The sequence below is a fragment of the Rhincodon typus genome, chromosome 39 (genome assembly GCF_021869965.1).
Source record: "Rhincodon typus isolate 14 chromosome 39, sRhiTyp1.1, whole genome shotgun sequence".
Lineage (NCBI taxonomy): Eukaryota > Metazoa > Chordata > Chondrichthyes > Orectolobiformes > Rhincodontidae > Rhincodon > Rhincodon typus.
In genome coordinates, this window is record NC_063370.1 from 15,212,940 (window position 1) to 15,227,369 (window position 14,430).

The 14,430-nt window shown below is 40.7% G+C and overlaps 1 protein-coding gene across 1 annotated transcript in view; it reads left to right on the forward strand.

Annotated features, from left to right (window-relative positions):
- The window catches only part of timm50 (translocase of inner mitochondrial membrane 50 homolog (S. cerevisiae)), a 154,560-nt gene that overhangs the window by 65,077 nt on the left and 75,053 nt on the right, over nucleotides 1-14,430 (forward strand). The window contains exon 3 of the mRNA XM_048618327.1: nucleotides 12,422-12,443. Within this exon, the coding sequence (XP_048474284.1) occupies nucleotides 12,422-12,443 (22 nt within the window). The remainder of the gene's footprint in view (nucleotides 1-12,421; nucleotides 12,444-14,430) is intronic.

A 14,430-nucleotide genomic window follows, 5' to 3' on the forward strand; every position in this document is an offset into this window, starting at 1 on the left:
GTCAACTTCAGTTGTTCATCCCCTAGACTCAGTTATATAGCGTGGAAATAAACCCTTTGGTCAAATTCGTCCATGCAACCAGGTATCCTAAACTGATCTAGTCCCTTCTGCCAGCATTTGGCTTGTATCCCTGTAAACCCTTCCTATTCATGTACCCATCCAGATGCCTTCTAAATATCCTAATTGTATCAGCCTCTACCACTTCCTCTGGCAGCTCATTTTCATGTATACACTACCCTCTGCATTGCACCTTGGATCCCTTTTAAATCTTTCCCCTCTCACCTTTAAACCTATGCTGTCTAGTTTTGGACACCCTTAGCCTGGGAAAAAGACCTTGGCTATTCACCCTATCCATGCCTCTGATTTTATAAACCTCCATAAGATTAGCCCTCAGCCTCCAACTCTAGAGGGGGGGATAAATGCCTCAGCCTATTCAGTTTCTCCCTATAGGTCAAATCCTACAATCCCAGCGCATCCTTGTAAATCTTTTCCAAACCCTTTCAAGTTTCACAACATCTTTCCAATACCAGGTACTGCTACTTTGCAGTGAACATAAGTGGTATTCTCCACTAATAGAATGTTGCTGTTGTGTCCGAAAGCCATTCTGCCTACCACACAAATGAGTAATATAGTATGAGTTTTAACGTCTGTGTGCTCCCAGTAAAGAGACTGTGTGTACATCTCAATGACTAGTGGACCACATCAAACTAATTTGTGTCCCTAGATCCCACAAACACTGAAATAAACAATTAATTTAGTTTTGGTGATGTGGTTGCTGTGGGATTTGTTTTGTAGCCACTCCAGGCAGTTGGGACCTTGGTTTGTCTTATCCCAAGTTGGAACTCTGACAGTGTAGCATTCCATTATTACTGTACTGATGTGTTAGCTCTCAAGTTATGTTTGAAGCCTTGAATTAATTCCTTGGATCTCTAATCTTGGCCCCAATTTTTTATACAAGATTCTGATGTTATAGTGCCTCCAGAAACTTGGCGCGTATCCTGAGCAAAGAGTGCTTCCTTACATTTTTTCATTTTCTAACTCAGATTATTTGCTGAACAGTTTATGTAAATTGAATGAACAAATAATTTGTTCCATTGTTTCAATAGGCCCTTACAGCACACAGATTTGTGCAGTCACCACATCTTAATTCATTGTAAAACACTTAGGATGTCTCAAAGAGCTTGAATTGTAATGTAGAAGCTTCCTTTCTCAAAATTGATGGAACAAGTGATGAATATTTACTTTTTAGCGATGCACCAATCCTGTCCGAGCATGGTTAATGCTAAGTTCTTGTTCTTTGGATACAAGAAATCCTGAATTAACCATATGTTTTGTATTTAAAAATGGGACTTATCGGAATTACTTCAATAAGTGTTTGTTTAGGAACAGGGTTGACTTCCTTCCTTTTTGTCTTGCTGCTCTTCTATTTCCCATTCCACCCCTCCCTTTTATACTTAAGCCTGACCAAAGACTCCTAACATTGATGTGTGAAGGTGCTTTTCTTAATGACCTGCGTAAGTTCCTTTCTCCACAGTGCATTTAATTGTTTAGGTGCAATGTTAGTCGCTGTGAGAATCTTCACCTTTTCAGACTCTCTGGGGAAACTCATTTCTGCAGTCTTATCCTTATGAATCGAAAATGAGTAAAATTGAAGAACCAAGTGTATCCTTGAAGCACACTCCTGACAAGGAGATGTGAATACAATCCCCTTCTTTGAACCTGCATTTGTTCAGCAAAATGATGTTCTGCCTTTAATATGTAGCACAAGGCTTGCCTCAAAGCTTCAGGCAGGTGGTTCAATGAAAATAGTTACTTTGAGATCCATTTGTAGGCTTTAAAATTTCTAAATATCTGAAGCCAGACTGGTGTTTCTGAGATCTCCTCATTTTTTTTTCCCCCCCCATATCTGCTGATTCTTGATTGACATGGTTCCTCTATTATAAGCGTGTTTCATGTGGTGAGATGGTGAGCGTTGGCACAGGGAGCATCACAACTTATCCTGATTTGACATGCGGAAAGATGTATTCAGTAGCAGTGCGGCCACTAGATAAAGATAAAGGAAGACACTCCTGTTGACTTCCTTTTCCTCTCCCTGCCCCCTCTCTGAAGGAGTGTGTTTAATCTGCAGGTACTGTCATGTGCAAGCGGTACTACGGCACTTCTGTTTGCCAAATACTGGGTCATTTGGACAATCTTGCACTGCATGCTTGATGGTGACTAATTCAATATAAAACTCCAGTCAATGATCTGTATTAGACATTGGCTAGCGTCAAGCAAAGCTAAACAAATAATTGCATCTGTGCGAAAGTGTTCTAGTGGATCATTTAATAAATCATTAACACAGTGTTGTCGGAGGGAATGCTGAGAGACAGAATTTATATGTATTTGGAAAGACAAGGTTTGATTGGGGATAGTCAACATGGGTTTGAGCATGGGAAATCATATCTCACTAACTTGACTGAGTTTTTTGAAGAAGTAACGAAGAGGAATGATGAAAGCAGAGTGATCTATATGGACTTCAGTAAGGCATTTGACTAGATTCTTCATGATACACTGGTGAGCAAGGTTAGATCACATGGACTATAGGGAGAACTAGCCATTTGGACACAATTGGCTTAAAAGTAGAAGACAGCGGGTAGTGGTGGAGGGTTGCTTTTCAGGCAGGAGAACTGTGACCAGCGGTGTGCCACAAGGATCAGTGCTGGGTCCACTGCTTTTTATCGTTTACGTAAATGATTTGGATGTGAATATAGGAGGTATGGTTAGTAAGTTTGCAGATGATACTATAATTGGAGGTGTAGTGGACAGTGAAGATAGTTACCTCATAGTACAACGGGATCTCGATCAGATGGACAGTGGGCTGAGGAGTGGCACATGAAGTTTAATTTAGATAAATGTGAGGTGCTGCATTTTGCAAAGGCAAATCAGAGCAGGACTTATACACTTAATGATAAGATCCTGGAGTGTTGCCGTACAATGAGACTTTGGAGTACAGGTTCATAGTTCCTTGAAAGTGGAGTCACAGGTAGATAGGATAGTGAAGGCATGCTTTCCTTTATTGGTCAGTGCATTGAGTATAGGAGTTGGGAGGTTATGTTGTGGCAGTACAGGACATTGGTTCGGCCATTTTGGAATACTGCGTGCAATTCTAGTCTCCCTGCTATAGGAAAGCTGTTGTGAAACTTGAAAGGGTTCAGAAAATATTTACAAGGTTTTTGCCAGGTTTGGAGGGTTTGAACTATAGGGAGAGGCTGAATAGGCTGGGGCTATTTTCCCTGGAGCATCAGAGGCTGAGGGGTGACCTTTTATAGAGGTTTGTAAAATCATGAGGGGCATGGATAGGATAAATAGACATGGTCTTTACCCGAGGGCTTGGGGTGTCCACAACTAGAGGGTATGCTTTAAGGTGAGAGGTGAAAGATTTAAAAGGCATCTGGATGGATATGAGTAGGAAGAGTTTAGAGAGATATGGGCCAAATGCTGGCATATGAGACTAGATTTATTTAGGCTATCTGGTCAGCATGTACGAGTTAGACCGAAGGGCCTGTTTCTGTGTTGCAAGTGTCTATGACTCTGTCATGTAATTTTTATTAGTTACATGACATCTATTTGATATATTTGAAATGGCTCTTGTTTTATTTTGAATGCTTTGAAATATACTAACTTGTCCGGGAACATAAAATAGCTGCAACTATCATCATTCTTTACACATGGGAGAGAATATTTTCATAACATTGACAGCCTATTTGTAGAAACATTTGTCAGTATGAACTGCTAAACCCCTGTACCTGTTGCATATCTTAAATTGCTCAATTCATGTATCTTGAGCCTGGTAACCTGATAATTAGGTTATAGAAAAATCATTTTGCTCCCATATCTTCAGTAAATCCGCAATGGCATGTGTTTAGCAATTGTCTAATTTAGCAATTCCCTTTGTTTTGGTGAGCAATTTTATTCTGCTGAATTGAAGCTTGTGCCTTAAACAAGTATTCACATACTATTTTAAAATAGATATTCAAAGCTGTTTGTTTGGTTTAAGTGCTTTTAAACTTTAACCCCTCCCTCTGTAGATTTTTGTCAGTCATAATTTCATTTAGCAGCTTTTTCCATAATATATCTGACCAGCAATGATAGACATGATACTGTTTAAGAACAACATGCAACTAAAGTATTTCTGAATATTTGTTTCCAAGGTATGGACTTGATAGCTTTTTTTTTAATATATAGTAGCCTGTCACTCTAGTAGTTTCTGCAGTGTATCTATTGTGATATTTGAATTATGACAGGTAACACATTTAAAGATTACTTCATTGTGGCTGTAATTCAGATGCAGAAATAGAGCAACGTCAGAATTGTCACATTTAACTTTTTTAAACATTTGAATGAGTTGGAAAGCATTGCTGTGCAAGTTAGTGTTATTTGTATTGATTTATTATTGTCACATACCGAGATACAGTGAAGTGGTGTTTTGCGTGCTGTACAGGCATTTCATATCGTACAGAGTGCGTCAAGGTAGCAGAACAGAGTGCAGAATACAGTGTTACAGCCACAGAGAACGTGCAGAGAGAGGGAGATTCTGACTGGAGGATCAAGACTTTACACTAAAGTTAGCTGTTATTAACAGGATCCTCCAATTTTAATTGTGGTTGAAAGCTGATGTAGTAGTTAGTCTGATGCAGTAGAAACAAATTTTGAGTTCCTCCATTGGCTAGGGCCATCTGTAACTCGTGCAAAGCCAGGAATCCCCTGGCTCAATCTCTACTTGTTGCTGATTGTCCTATCAGTGGGGATCCAATAATTCAGTATTCCTAGGTTAGCAGGTTGGGGGAGATGAGCTCGGCTTCCTGTTCCTGTTTATAGGCACTCCTGAACAGCGATTTGCAGTGTGAATATCAAGTGAGGATAGGACTGGCCTCCAGTGGAATATCATTGTTACAACTTGGCACATACAAGAAGAGCACTTAATAAAAAACCAAAAGAACTGCAGATGCTGTAAATCAGGAACAAAAACAAAGTTGCTGGAAAAGCTCAGCAAGTCTGGCAGCATCTGTGGAGGAGAAAACAGTTAACGTTTCAGAACTGAGGAAGGGTCACCGGACCCAAAACGTTAACTCTGTTTTCTCCTCCACAGATGCTGCCAGACTTGCTGAGCTTTTCCAGCAACTTTGTTTTTGTTCAAGAAGAGCACTTGGTTGGGAAAAGTAACAGGATGGCACTTGTGGACTGATGGCCCAGCAAGGAATCTACAGCTCCAGGGTAACAGGAACAAATGTTTTGTTTTGAATAATTGCTTGACCACAATAGCTACTTTTTTTTTCTATATGGAGATATATAATCTTCCTCAACAACAATACTTTGGGTTCCTCTCTCAATCTCCACACAGTTTTAGGAGTAATAAGTTGTAAATGGATGTTCAATTCTTCCTCTTCCACTGTTATTTATAGTGATCCTGAATTGGTGCCAGTTCTATCCTCTTATTTTTATGTCTCTTTCAATGTATTTCCCTTTCCTGAAGGTAAGATTGCTTATTACCCCTTGCTCAATGATCTGCATTGGCCCGCAGTCAATACCTTAATTTTGAGGTATTTGTTTTTAAGTCCTCCATGCCCTTGCTTGGCCTGTCCAATTCCTTTATGTTCAAAAAAGTATCTGCTGTGATTGAATTCTAGCCTTTTGAGCATTGTAAGTTTTTCACTTGCTCCATTAATGAGTGTGTGTTCATGAGCTCAGGAATTATCTTCCTAAAATCCCCTCTGCCTCCCTACCTTGCCTTTAATCTTCCATTAAGTTTTTGGCCATTTGTCCTCGGCGTAAAGACCATTCACTTTTGGTCAAGGTAATGGTCAGAACTATGGAATTAGATTCCCACAATGCCAGCGAAATTTCCACAATTTAAGAAAAAATCTTGATTGTTTTTTTAAGGCAGAGGTAGGGAGATTCTTAGTAGGCAAGGGAATTAAAGGCATAGGAGCATGTGGAAATATGATCAACTGCGATCATATTGAAGGCTTGATAGACCAAATACTTCTGCTCCAAGTTTGAGAGAAAGAACTTGGGTCGTTCAGTCACCACGTTTTATGCCACCAAACTACTACACTACACTAACTCTGCACACTTTATAGAGAATATATCCGCTAATTTGCTGATTGTTAATTTTCATAGGATTCTATGGTATGGAAGCAGGCCATTCAGCCCATAGAGTGCACACCGAGCCTCTGAAGAGCATCCCACCCAGACCTACCGCATTACCCTATCCCTGCAATACCCATGGCTAATTCACCTAACCTGCACATCCCTGCACACTGGGCAACTTAGCATGGCCAATCCACCCAACCTGCATATCTTTGGACTGTGGGAGGAAACCAAAGGACCCGGAGGGAACCCATGCAGATACAGGGACAACGTGCAAACTCCACACAGACAGTTGCCTGAGGGTGGAATTGAAACTGGGTCCCTGGTGCTGAGGTAGCAATGCTAACAGTTGAACCACCGTGCTGCCTGAGCTGAGCTACGAACCAATCTCGTGTCTTTAAAAGACTTAATATAGAATCCCTACTGTGTGGGAATGGGCCCTCGGCCCAACAAGTCCACACTGACCCACCGAGCATCCCACCTAGACCCATTCCCCTGTAAACCCACCTAATCTACACATCCCTGAACACTATATGGGCAATTTAGCATGGCCAGTTCACCTAGCCTGCACATCTTTGGACTGTGGGAGGAACCCGGAGGAAACCCATGCGGACACGGAGAGAATGTGCACGAAGTTAAGTTCATACTTCTTCCTCGCCCATTTGTAGTTCTTATAACCTGGTATGTTTAGCTGCTGACTTGGAGTTGCACTGCTGTAATGTCACATGACCTGCCTGCCTGCCCACCCACCCCCAAGTTGAATTTGAGCCTGCATTTCATTCAACTTATTTATATACTCCACACATTTGTATGAACTCAACTGAAGCACATTTGTGTAAACTCAGTTGAAACTCAAAACAGACACTCAACTGGACTTGCCACATAAACATAGTGTTTACAAGAGCAGGTCAGAGATTAGGAATACTTTGGCGAGTAACTCGCCTCCTGATTCCCCAAAGCCTGTCCGTAATCTACAAGGCACAAATCAGGAGTGTAATGGAATACTCCTCACTTGCCTGGATGGGTACAGCACCAACAACACTCCAGAAGCTTGACACCATCCAGGACAAAGCAGCCTGCTTGATTGGCACCGCATCCACAAAAGTCCACCTCTTCCTCTACTGACACTGAGTACGTAATGCTGCTACTGTCTACAAGATGCACTGCAGAAATTTACCGAAGATCCAAAGGCAGCACCTTCCAAAGCCACAACCACTTCCATCTAGAAGGACAAAAGAGCCAATACATGGAAACACTGCCAGCTCCAAGTTCCCTGCCAAACCACTCACCATCCTGACTTAGAAATATATTACCATTCCTTCACTGTTGCTGGGTCAAAATCCTGGAATTTATCCCCATTGGCATTGCAGGACAACCCACAGCAGATGGACTGCAGCAGTTCAGCAAGGCAGCTCACCACCACCTTCTGAAGGGCAACTACGGATGGGCAATAAATAGTCAGAGATGTACAGTACGGAAACAGACCCTTCGGTCCAACTCATCCATACCGACCAGAAATGCTATATAAATCTAGTCACATTTGCCAGCATTTGGCCTATGTCCCTGTTAAACCCTTCCTATTCAGATACCCATCCAAATGTCTTTTAAAAGTTATAATAATATCAGCCTCCTCCACTTCCTCTGGCAGCTCATTCCATACATGCACCACCCTCTGTATGAAAAAGTTCCTCTTTAGATCCCCCTTGAATCTTTCCCCTCTCATCTTAGACCTATGCCCTCTAGTTTTGGATTCCCCAACCCTGGGCAAAAGACCTTGGCTATTCACCCTATCTTTGCCCCTCATGATTTTATAAATCTCTATATTGTCACCCCTTAACATCCAACGCTCCAGAGGAAAAACAATTCCCAGCCTACACAGCCTCTCCCTGCAGCTCAAATGGCAGCATCCTTGCAAATCTTTTCTGAACCCTTTTCAAGTTTAACACCACCTTTCCTATAGCAGGGAGACCAGAATTGAATGTAATATTCTAAAAGTGGCCGAACCAGTGTCCTGTACAGCTGCAACATCACATCCCAATCCTATACTTCATGCACTGACCAATGAAGGCAAGCATACCAAATGCTTCAGTACCCCTTGTTTGGCAACACTCCCCATACCCTACCATTAACTGTACACATCCTGCCCTGATTTGCCTTCCCAAAATGCAACACCTCACATTTATCTAAATTAAACTCCTATCGGATCAATGTCCCGTTGTACTCTGAGATAACCTCCTTCACTGTCCACTGCACTGCCAATTTTAGTATCATCTACAAACTTACTAATCATACCTCCTGTATTCACATCCACTTGCAGATTGTGTATGGAATACAGTTTTGTTGCTGCTGATGGCCCATGGTGTTTCATGAATATGAATTGAACTTATTAACTAAGTAACTGCAGACTGCCCTCTGGGTTTGGGAATTGCAGAGATTCACATTCCTCTGAACAGCTTTTTTTAATTCTTATTTCAGTCCTCAATTGAGAATCCTTGTAGATGGTCCAAACAGTAGAAACAGCCTCTTACTATTTGCCTTGTCAAACCCTCCCTATAATTTTATGTTTCAATCAGAATACTTCTCATTACTTTCTAGACTATAGAAGAAAGGCTGGTTTTGCTCCGTTTTTCCTCAAAGGTCAACCCCTGGAGAACTGAGCTAATGAACATTTAACTAACCCCCTCCAAGAGAAATGAGTCCTTCTTTTGATAAGGGTCCAATGTTATGTGCACTACTTGCAACAAAGCTTATTTAATTCTGTTTTTGAACCCATTTTTGGTAATGGTAGCTTAAGATGTTGGAAGTGAAATTGTTTCAGAAAGGTTTGCTGGGTTTTTAGTTTCTGTAAGAACTTTATATTGAAGCCAAAATATGCTTGCTCCCAAGTCTGTGACAAAATCTTGCTCTTGATCAAAGCTGTAATAGAATAGGGACTGATGTTTGAAAATACAACAATGTGGTGTGGTTTAGTTTGTATCTGTGGATGCAGCTTGTTACATTCTGTGTGGAAAAGCTGGGAGCAGCCTCCAATCTGAAGTGGGTGGAAACCACTGTGTTTTCTTTATCACATGCAGTATCATCATCATCGTACCCATTTGCAAGGAAGGGCAGCAAGGACAGAGAAACAATAGTACTTTTCTGTTGCACCCTGATTTAGACACTTTGCTGATCCTTCATCATAAGATTAAACTGTGTTCCTATCTGACACAACAGAGAAACCACCTTCACAACAGGTTGTAGTAATTAGGAAAGTTCACCATCTCAAAGCCCACCAGACACCTTGCCAGTGATTCCCAAATCTCAATGAGCGTTACATAAAAGAATAAAACAAAGACTTGCAGATGCTGGAGTGCATGCAATTATTATCTAATTTTGCCTCCATTGATATGCAGTTGCCCATTCTCCCACCCACCAAACAGAAACTAGACAGCAACAATTTGATATGAAAGCCAGACATAGAGTTCCTCATGGTAGTATCCAACCATCTTCAGTTGCTTTATCAATGACCTTTCCTGTTTTCAGATGATGCCAAAATTGGTGGTATTGTCTACAGTGAAGAAGGTTATTTAAGACTACAAAGGGATCTCGATCAATTGGGCCATTAGGCTGAGGAGTGGCAGGTGGAGTTTAATTTGGATGAATGTGAGGTATCGCATTTTGGTAAAGCAAGCATGGGCAGGACTTGTTAATAGTAGGGCCCTGGGTGGTATTGTTGAACAGAGACCTAGGGGTTCAAGTGCATAGTTCTTTAAAAGTTGCATTACAAGTAGATAGGGTGGTTAAGGTGGTGTTTGGAATGCTTGCCTCCATTGCTCAGGCCTTTGAATACAGAGTTGGGACAACATGTTGAGTTTGTGCAGGGTATTGGTGAGGCCTCTTTTGGAATAGTGTATCCAGTTCTGGTCTGCCTGCTATAGGAAGGATATTATTAAATTGGAAATGGTTCAGGAAAGATCCACCAGGATATTGGTGGGACTTAATGGTTTGAGTTATAAGGAGAGGCTGGATGGACTAGGACTTTTTTCTCTGGAGCGTTGGGTATTGAGGGGTGACTTGTAGAGGTTTATAAAATCATGAGGGGTGTTAATAAGGTGAATAACAAAGGTATTTTCCCTGGGATGAGGGAGTTCAAAACTAGAGAATATATTTTTTAGACTGGGAGGAGAAAGATTTAAAAGGGACCTGAAGGGCAACTTTTTCAGAGGGTGGTCTGTATGTTGAATGAACTGCCAGATGAAGTGGTAGATGCAGGTACAGTTACAACATTGAAAAGACATTTGGACAGGTACATGAATAGGAAAGGTTGAAAGGAATATCGGCCAAATGCAGACAAGTGGGGACTAGTTTTAGTTTGGGAAACTTTGATCAGCATGGGCGAGTTGGGTTGAAGGATCTGTTTCCATGCTGTATGACTCTGAGATGAAAACAGAAATTGCTGGAGAAGCTCAGCAGATCCGGCAGCATCTGTGGCAAGAAAGAGAATTAACGTCTCCAATCTAGTGACTCCTCTTCACAACAGTTCTGACCTACTGCGTTTCTCTAGCAGTTTGTTTCTGTTTCTGTTTCTGTTAGAGACTGTTTTAGGTGATGAATCGAGCTTGACTCTGAGTTCTTCACTTAGAGCTGCTGGCAGATACTAAATGGATCAATAGCAGCTCAGCCCTTTTTAGTTGCAAATTATATTATTGAAAATATCAGTCCTAGCTCATTTCCAGATAAAATTTGAATTTTAAACAAACATACATTTCAAAGTTAAATAGTCAGAGACATGAGTGAAAAATTCATTTTTTTTCCACCTGTCTTTTACATTTCAGCATTCTTCCTATTTTGCAAGGTTACTGTGCAAGAATAGATATAGACCTGCACTGCATAACCTACTATTATGTTGTTCTGCACCTTTTCACGTTCAAGTCTCTCTCAGCTGCACATTTTCGTGCCTTGGGATCTTTTACATCCATCTGAGAAGACAGATGGAGGTCTCTGTTCCAAGACCTATCTGAAAGACAGCACCCGAACAGTGTAACACTTGCTCAGTGCTACACTGGAGTGCCATCCTAGATTTTGTACTTGCATCTTTGGAGTGGTCCTTTTCTAGATTTGGGCAAAAGTGCTACCACTGACATGGATGACAGCTGAGAAACAGCAATACATCATCACGTTTAAGTGAGGTGTAAGATTTGAAGCATCTTTTGAAGGATCTGATGTGTTAAAGTGAGAGAGAAAATATAGTTGCTCAATTTTGTACCCACTGAACAGCTAACTTGCTAGACACCACAGAATGAGAAACTGCAGCTTCAGCAGATTTCCCCCAATGAGTCTTTGTAACACCATTTCTAATGAATGGCTGAGCAATTAGCTCCTAATTCCTAGATTATCTGCTGCAGTTAGTGTGGTGTCAACCAAGGGGTTGGGGTTACTCTTAAAAATTATCTCCTTTCCTGCAGTCAAAGAAGGTTTTCCTATTCCTGATTCCCACCAAATGATCATTCAGACTAGCAGATGGAGATTATATTGGATTGTAATAGAACCTACTGTAGAAGATCCTGTACAAAGTTTACAATATACATATGGATACTAGCCCCTGGAAGCTAGTGTGATAAGAATGGAAAATATTAAGGGTAATTGACAAGGACCTGAAAGATGATGTTAGGGTAGGATTGGGGACAGTGGTAGCCAGATTATTTTTAACTCCTTAGTTCTTAGAAGTCCAAGTGCACAGCTCTGGATGGTTTGGCAAAGCTGTGCAGACCAGAAGGTGCAGTGATTGTTTATCTCATCTGTAGCAGCAAATGGGCACTAAAATTGGCTCTAAGCTTGGAAGTTTGGGGAGGGGGGGGTACTCAGCCCAGGCTCCAAATTGCATTTCTGTACCTTTCCATTTTTGGCCAACAAAATTAGCCTTGGTTGTGTTATGCCCGCAAGTAACCTGTAGGCAGTCATGTTAGGCACAAAGAATGGCCAATTGGATATGTTGTTGCAAGCCAGCAAGAGCCCCAAAGCCTTCAGGACAGAAAAGAGTATATATTAAGTATGTGGATTGACTTCCACTGCGTGCTAGTAATGAAGTCTAGGGCCGATAACAGACCTCATTCCAAATATAGTGAGGGTGTTGCCGGTTGTTTGGGAACCAGCTGCTTCCCCATCCATTGACAGATGTATTTGAATATTCATATGTTTGACGATTAATTTCTGTCTTAATTGGGAGGATGGTGTGCTATGAATGCTTCCAACCTGCTGGTAAATAGGCTGCAGAAACTGATCATATTTTTTTTCTCTCTTTACTCCACAGATTCCTGATGAATTTGATAATGGTGAGTTAAATCAATTTTGGGTTCATCTCAGGATTGGCATGTTGATGCAAGATTTTTTTTTCTCTGTGGCAAATGTCTTTTTTTAAATTCTTTAGTGAATACTGCAAATGTTGCTTCTACTCACAGATGGCCCCGTGCTAAAGTGGGATTTAACTATAATAGAAATTAGTGCCCCTTCTGTCTATATTTTGAACTATAAACTCTACAAAAAGAACAGAACTGGAGCATCACTAATATAAAATAAATATGATCTACTTATTTCTTTATTCCCTCTGTAAGTCATTAGTTGTCCTTGATTTGAGGATAATGTCCCTTTTAATGTATCGGTACCCAGAATAATAGCTGTTTTAACAAACATTGTTCTTAGCTACAGTTCTTTCTAGGACATGAGAAAAAGTCTTTTGCTTTTTAATTTCTGAGCTTGCCTTGTATTATATTTTGGTATACAATATTAAGCTTCCACTTGCAAGCATGGCTTCAAGAGACAGTAACAGATTTTTAAATTTTCTTCTAGATCTGAAACTTCAAGTTTTAGAATTGTATCTATCCTTGAGAAAGCTAACCTGATCTCTGAGTAGGTACGATGTCTGATTTCAACACAGAAGTACGTAGGTGTTTGGTTTTGGGGACATTCCAACTGGCTTCCACTCACTGACTAGAGAAGGGACGTTTGGTGTGATTTGACTATTCAGCGACCCTACTGTCAACCTCTAACCAGCACTGAATCAACTCAGCTGTGCAGACTCCTCCGTCCTGGTCAAATTCCTTGCAGTGTTCTAGTCTTTATAAATGATGACCATTTGGTTAAGATATTGGCATGTATCCTACGTTACTGCCTCAATACCAACATTTCTAAAGGCAAAGAAATACTAATTTGAATGCAGGATGCTTCATATGATACTGCTTTGCGGAGTCAGAATGTTTCTTTTCCTTGTACATGTGTGGGATTGCCATTTTTGAATAGACATTATTGCTACTTGTAAATGGAAGCAGTTTTGCATTAGAGGGATTTTTGATCACGTTTTTAGGACTTGATCAACCACTTATAAATTTTTATAGGTCTAGTTATTTGCTCATCAGTATTTGTTTGAAATTTAAAGTACCATCCTGATCAATTATTGCAGAAGCATGTTCCTATGTTATTGCCCCCATAACGTTAGACTGAGCACATCATGATGATTTTACCTTGAGAAAAACAAAATATGTAAGAGTGGACTCTCGTCTGGGTTGTAACAGGGAACTGAGGACAATGCATCTGTCTAGGGAACCCTTCCTTGAATCTACTGTCCATAGTTCCCGAGTAAAAGTACAACAGCCTGTTAACACAATTCAGTTATTTTTAGCTGGATGGAGCTGCTTCATTTCCCTGATCTTCTGCAGCTTTCAAATGTTGTTGCCTGGGGCTCAAGCACTGGTGGGGAGCACTTAATTGCTGTTGAAGTGGATGATTGATTCACCCCACCCATCACACAATATAGCATCTTATGAGGGTTTCTGTTAATTAAGACCAATTATACTTCGTACTCGGGCACCTTACATAGTAGATATTTAAAAACACTGATCGTACATAAAAATATTTTTCATGTCTTTTTCAGTTTCAAAATAGTTTTAAACTGCTTCATGCAAGGTTCAGCAATTTGATGATGTGATTACTTTGGTTATTTGCTTGTATGATGTTATGGACCAGACCAAACCCCCTTCAAATATATTAAGACTTTTATCTTATTTAGAGGCAAGTGTTGGCTGCTGTGTCCCAGATGTAATTTGATTGGCTATGCTATATGGCTTTAAGCAAAACACATTGTATTTTAACTGTAGAATCAGGAGACCGACAAAAGAAAGAAGAATTGGTATAACTTCTAACTCGACTGGAAAGCTTAACAAAATATAGGTTATTTAACTAGAGACAACAAGGTGCAGGGCTGGATGAACACAGCAGGCCAAGCAGCATCATAGGAGCAGAGAGGCTGACGTCTAGGCCCGAAAC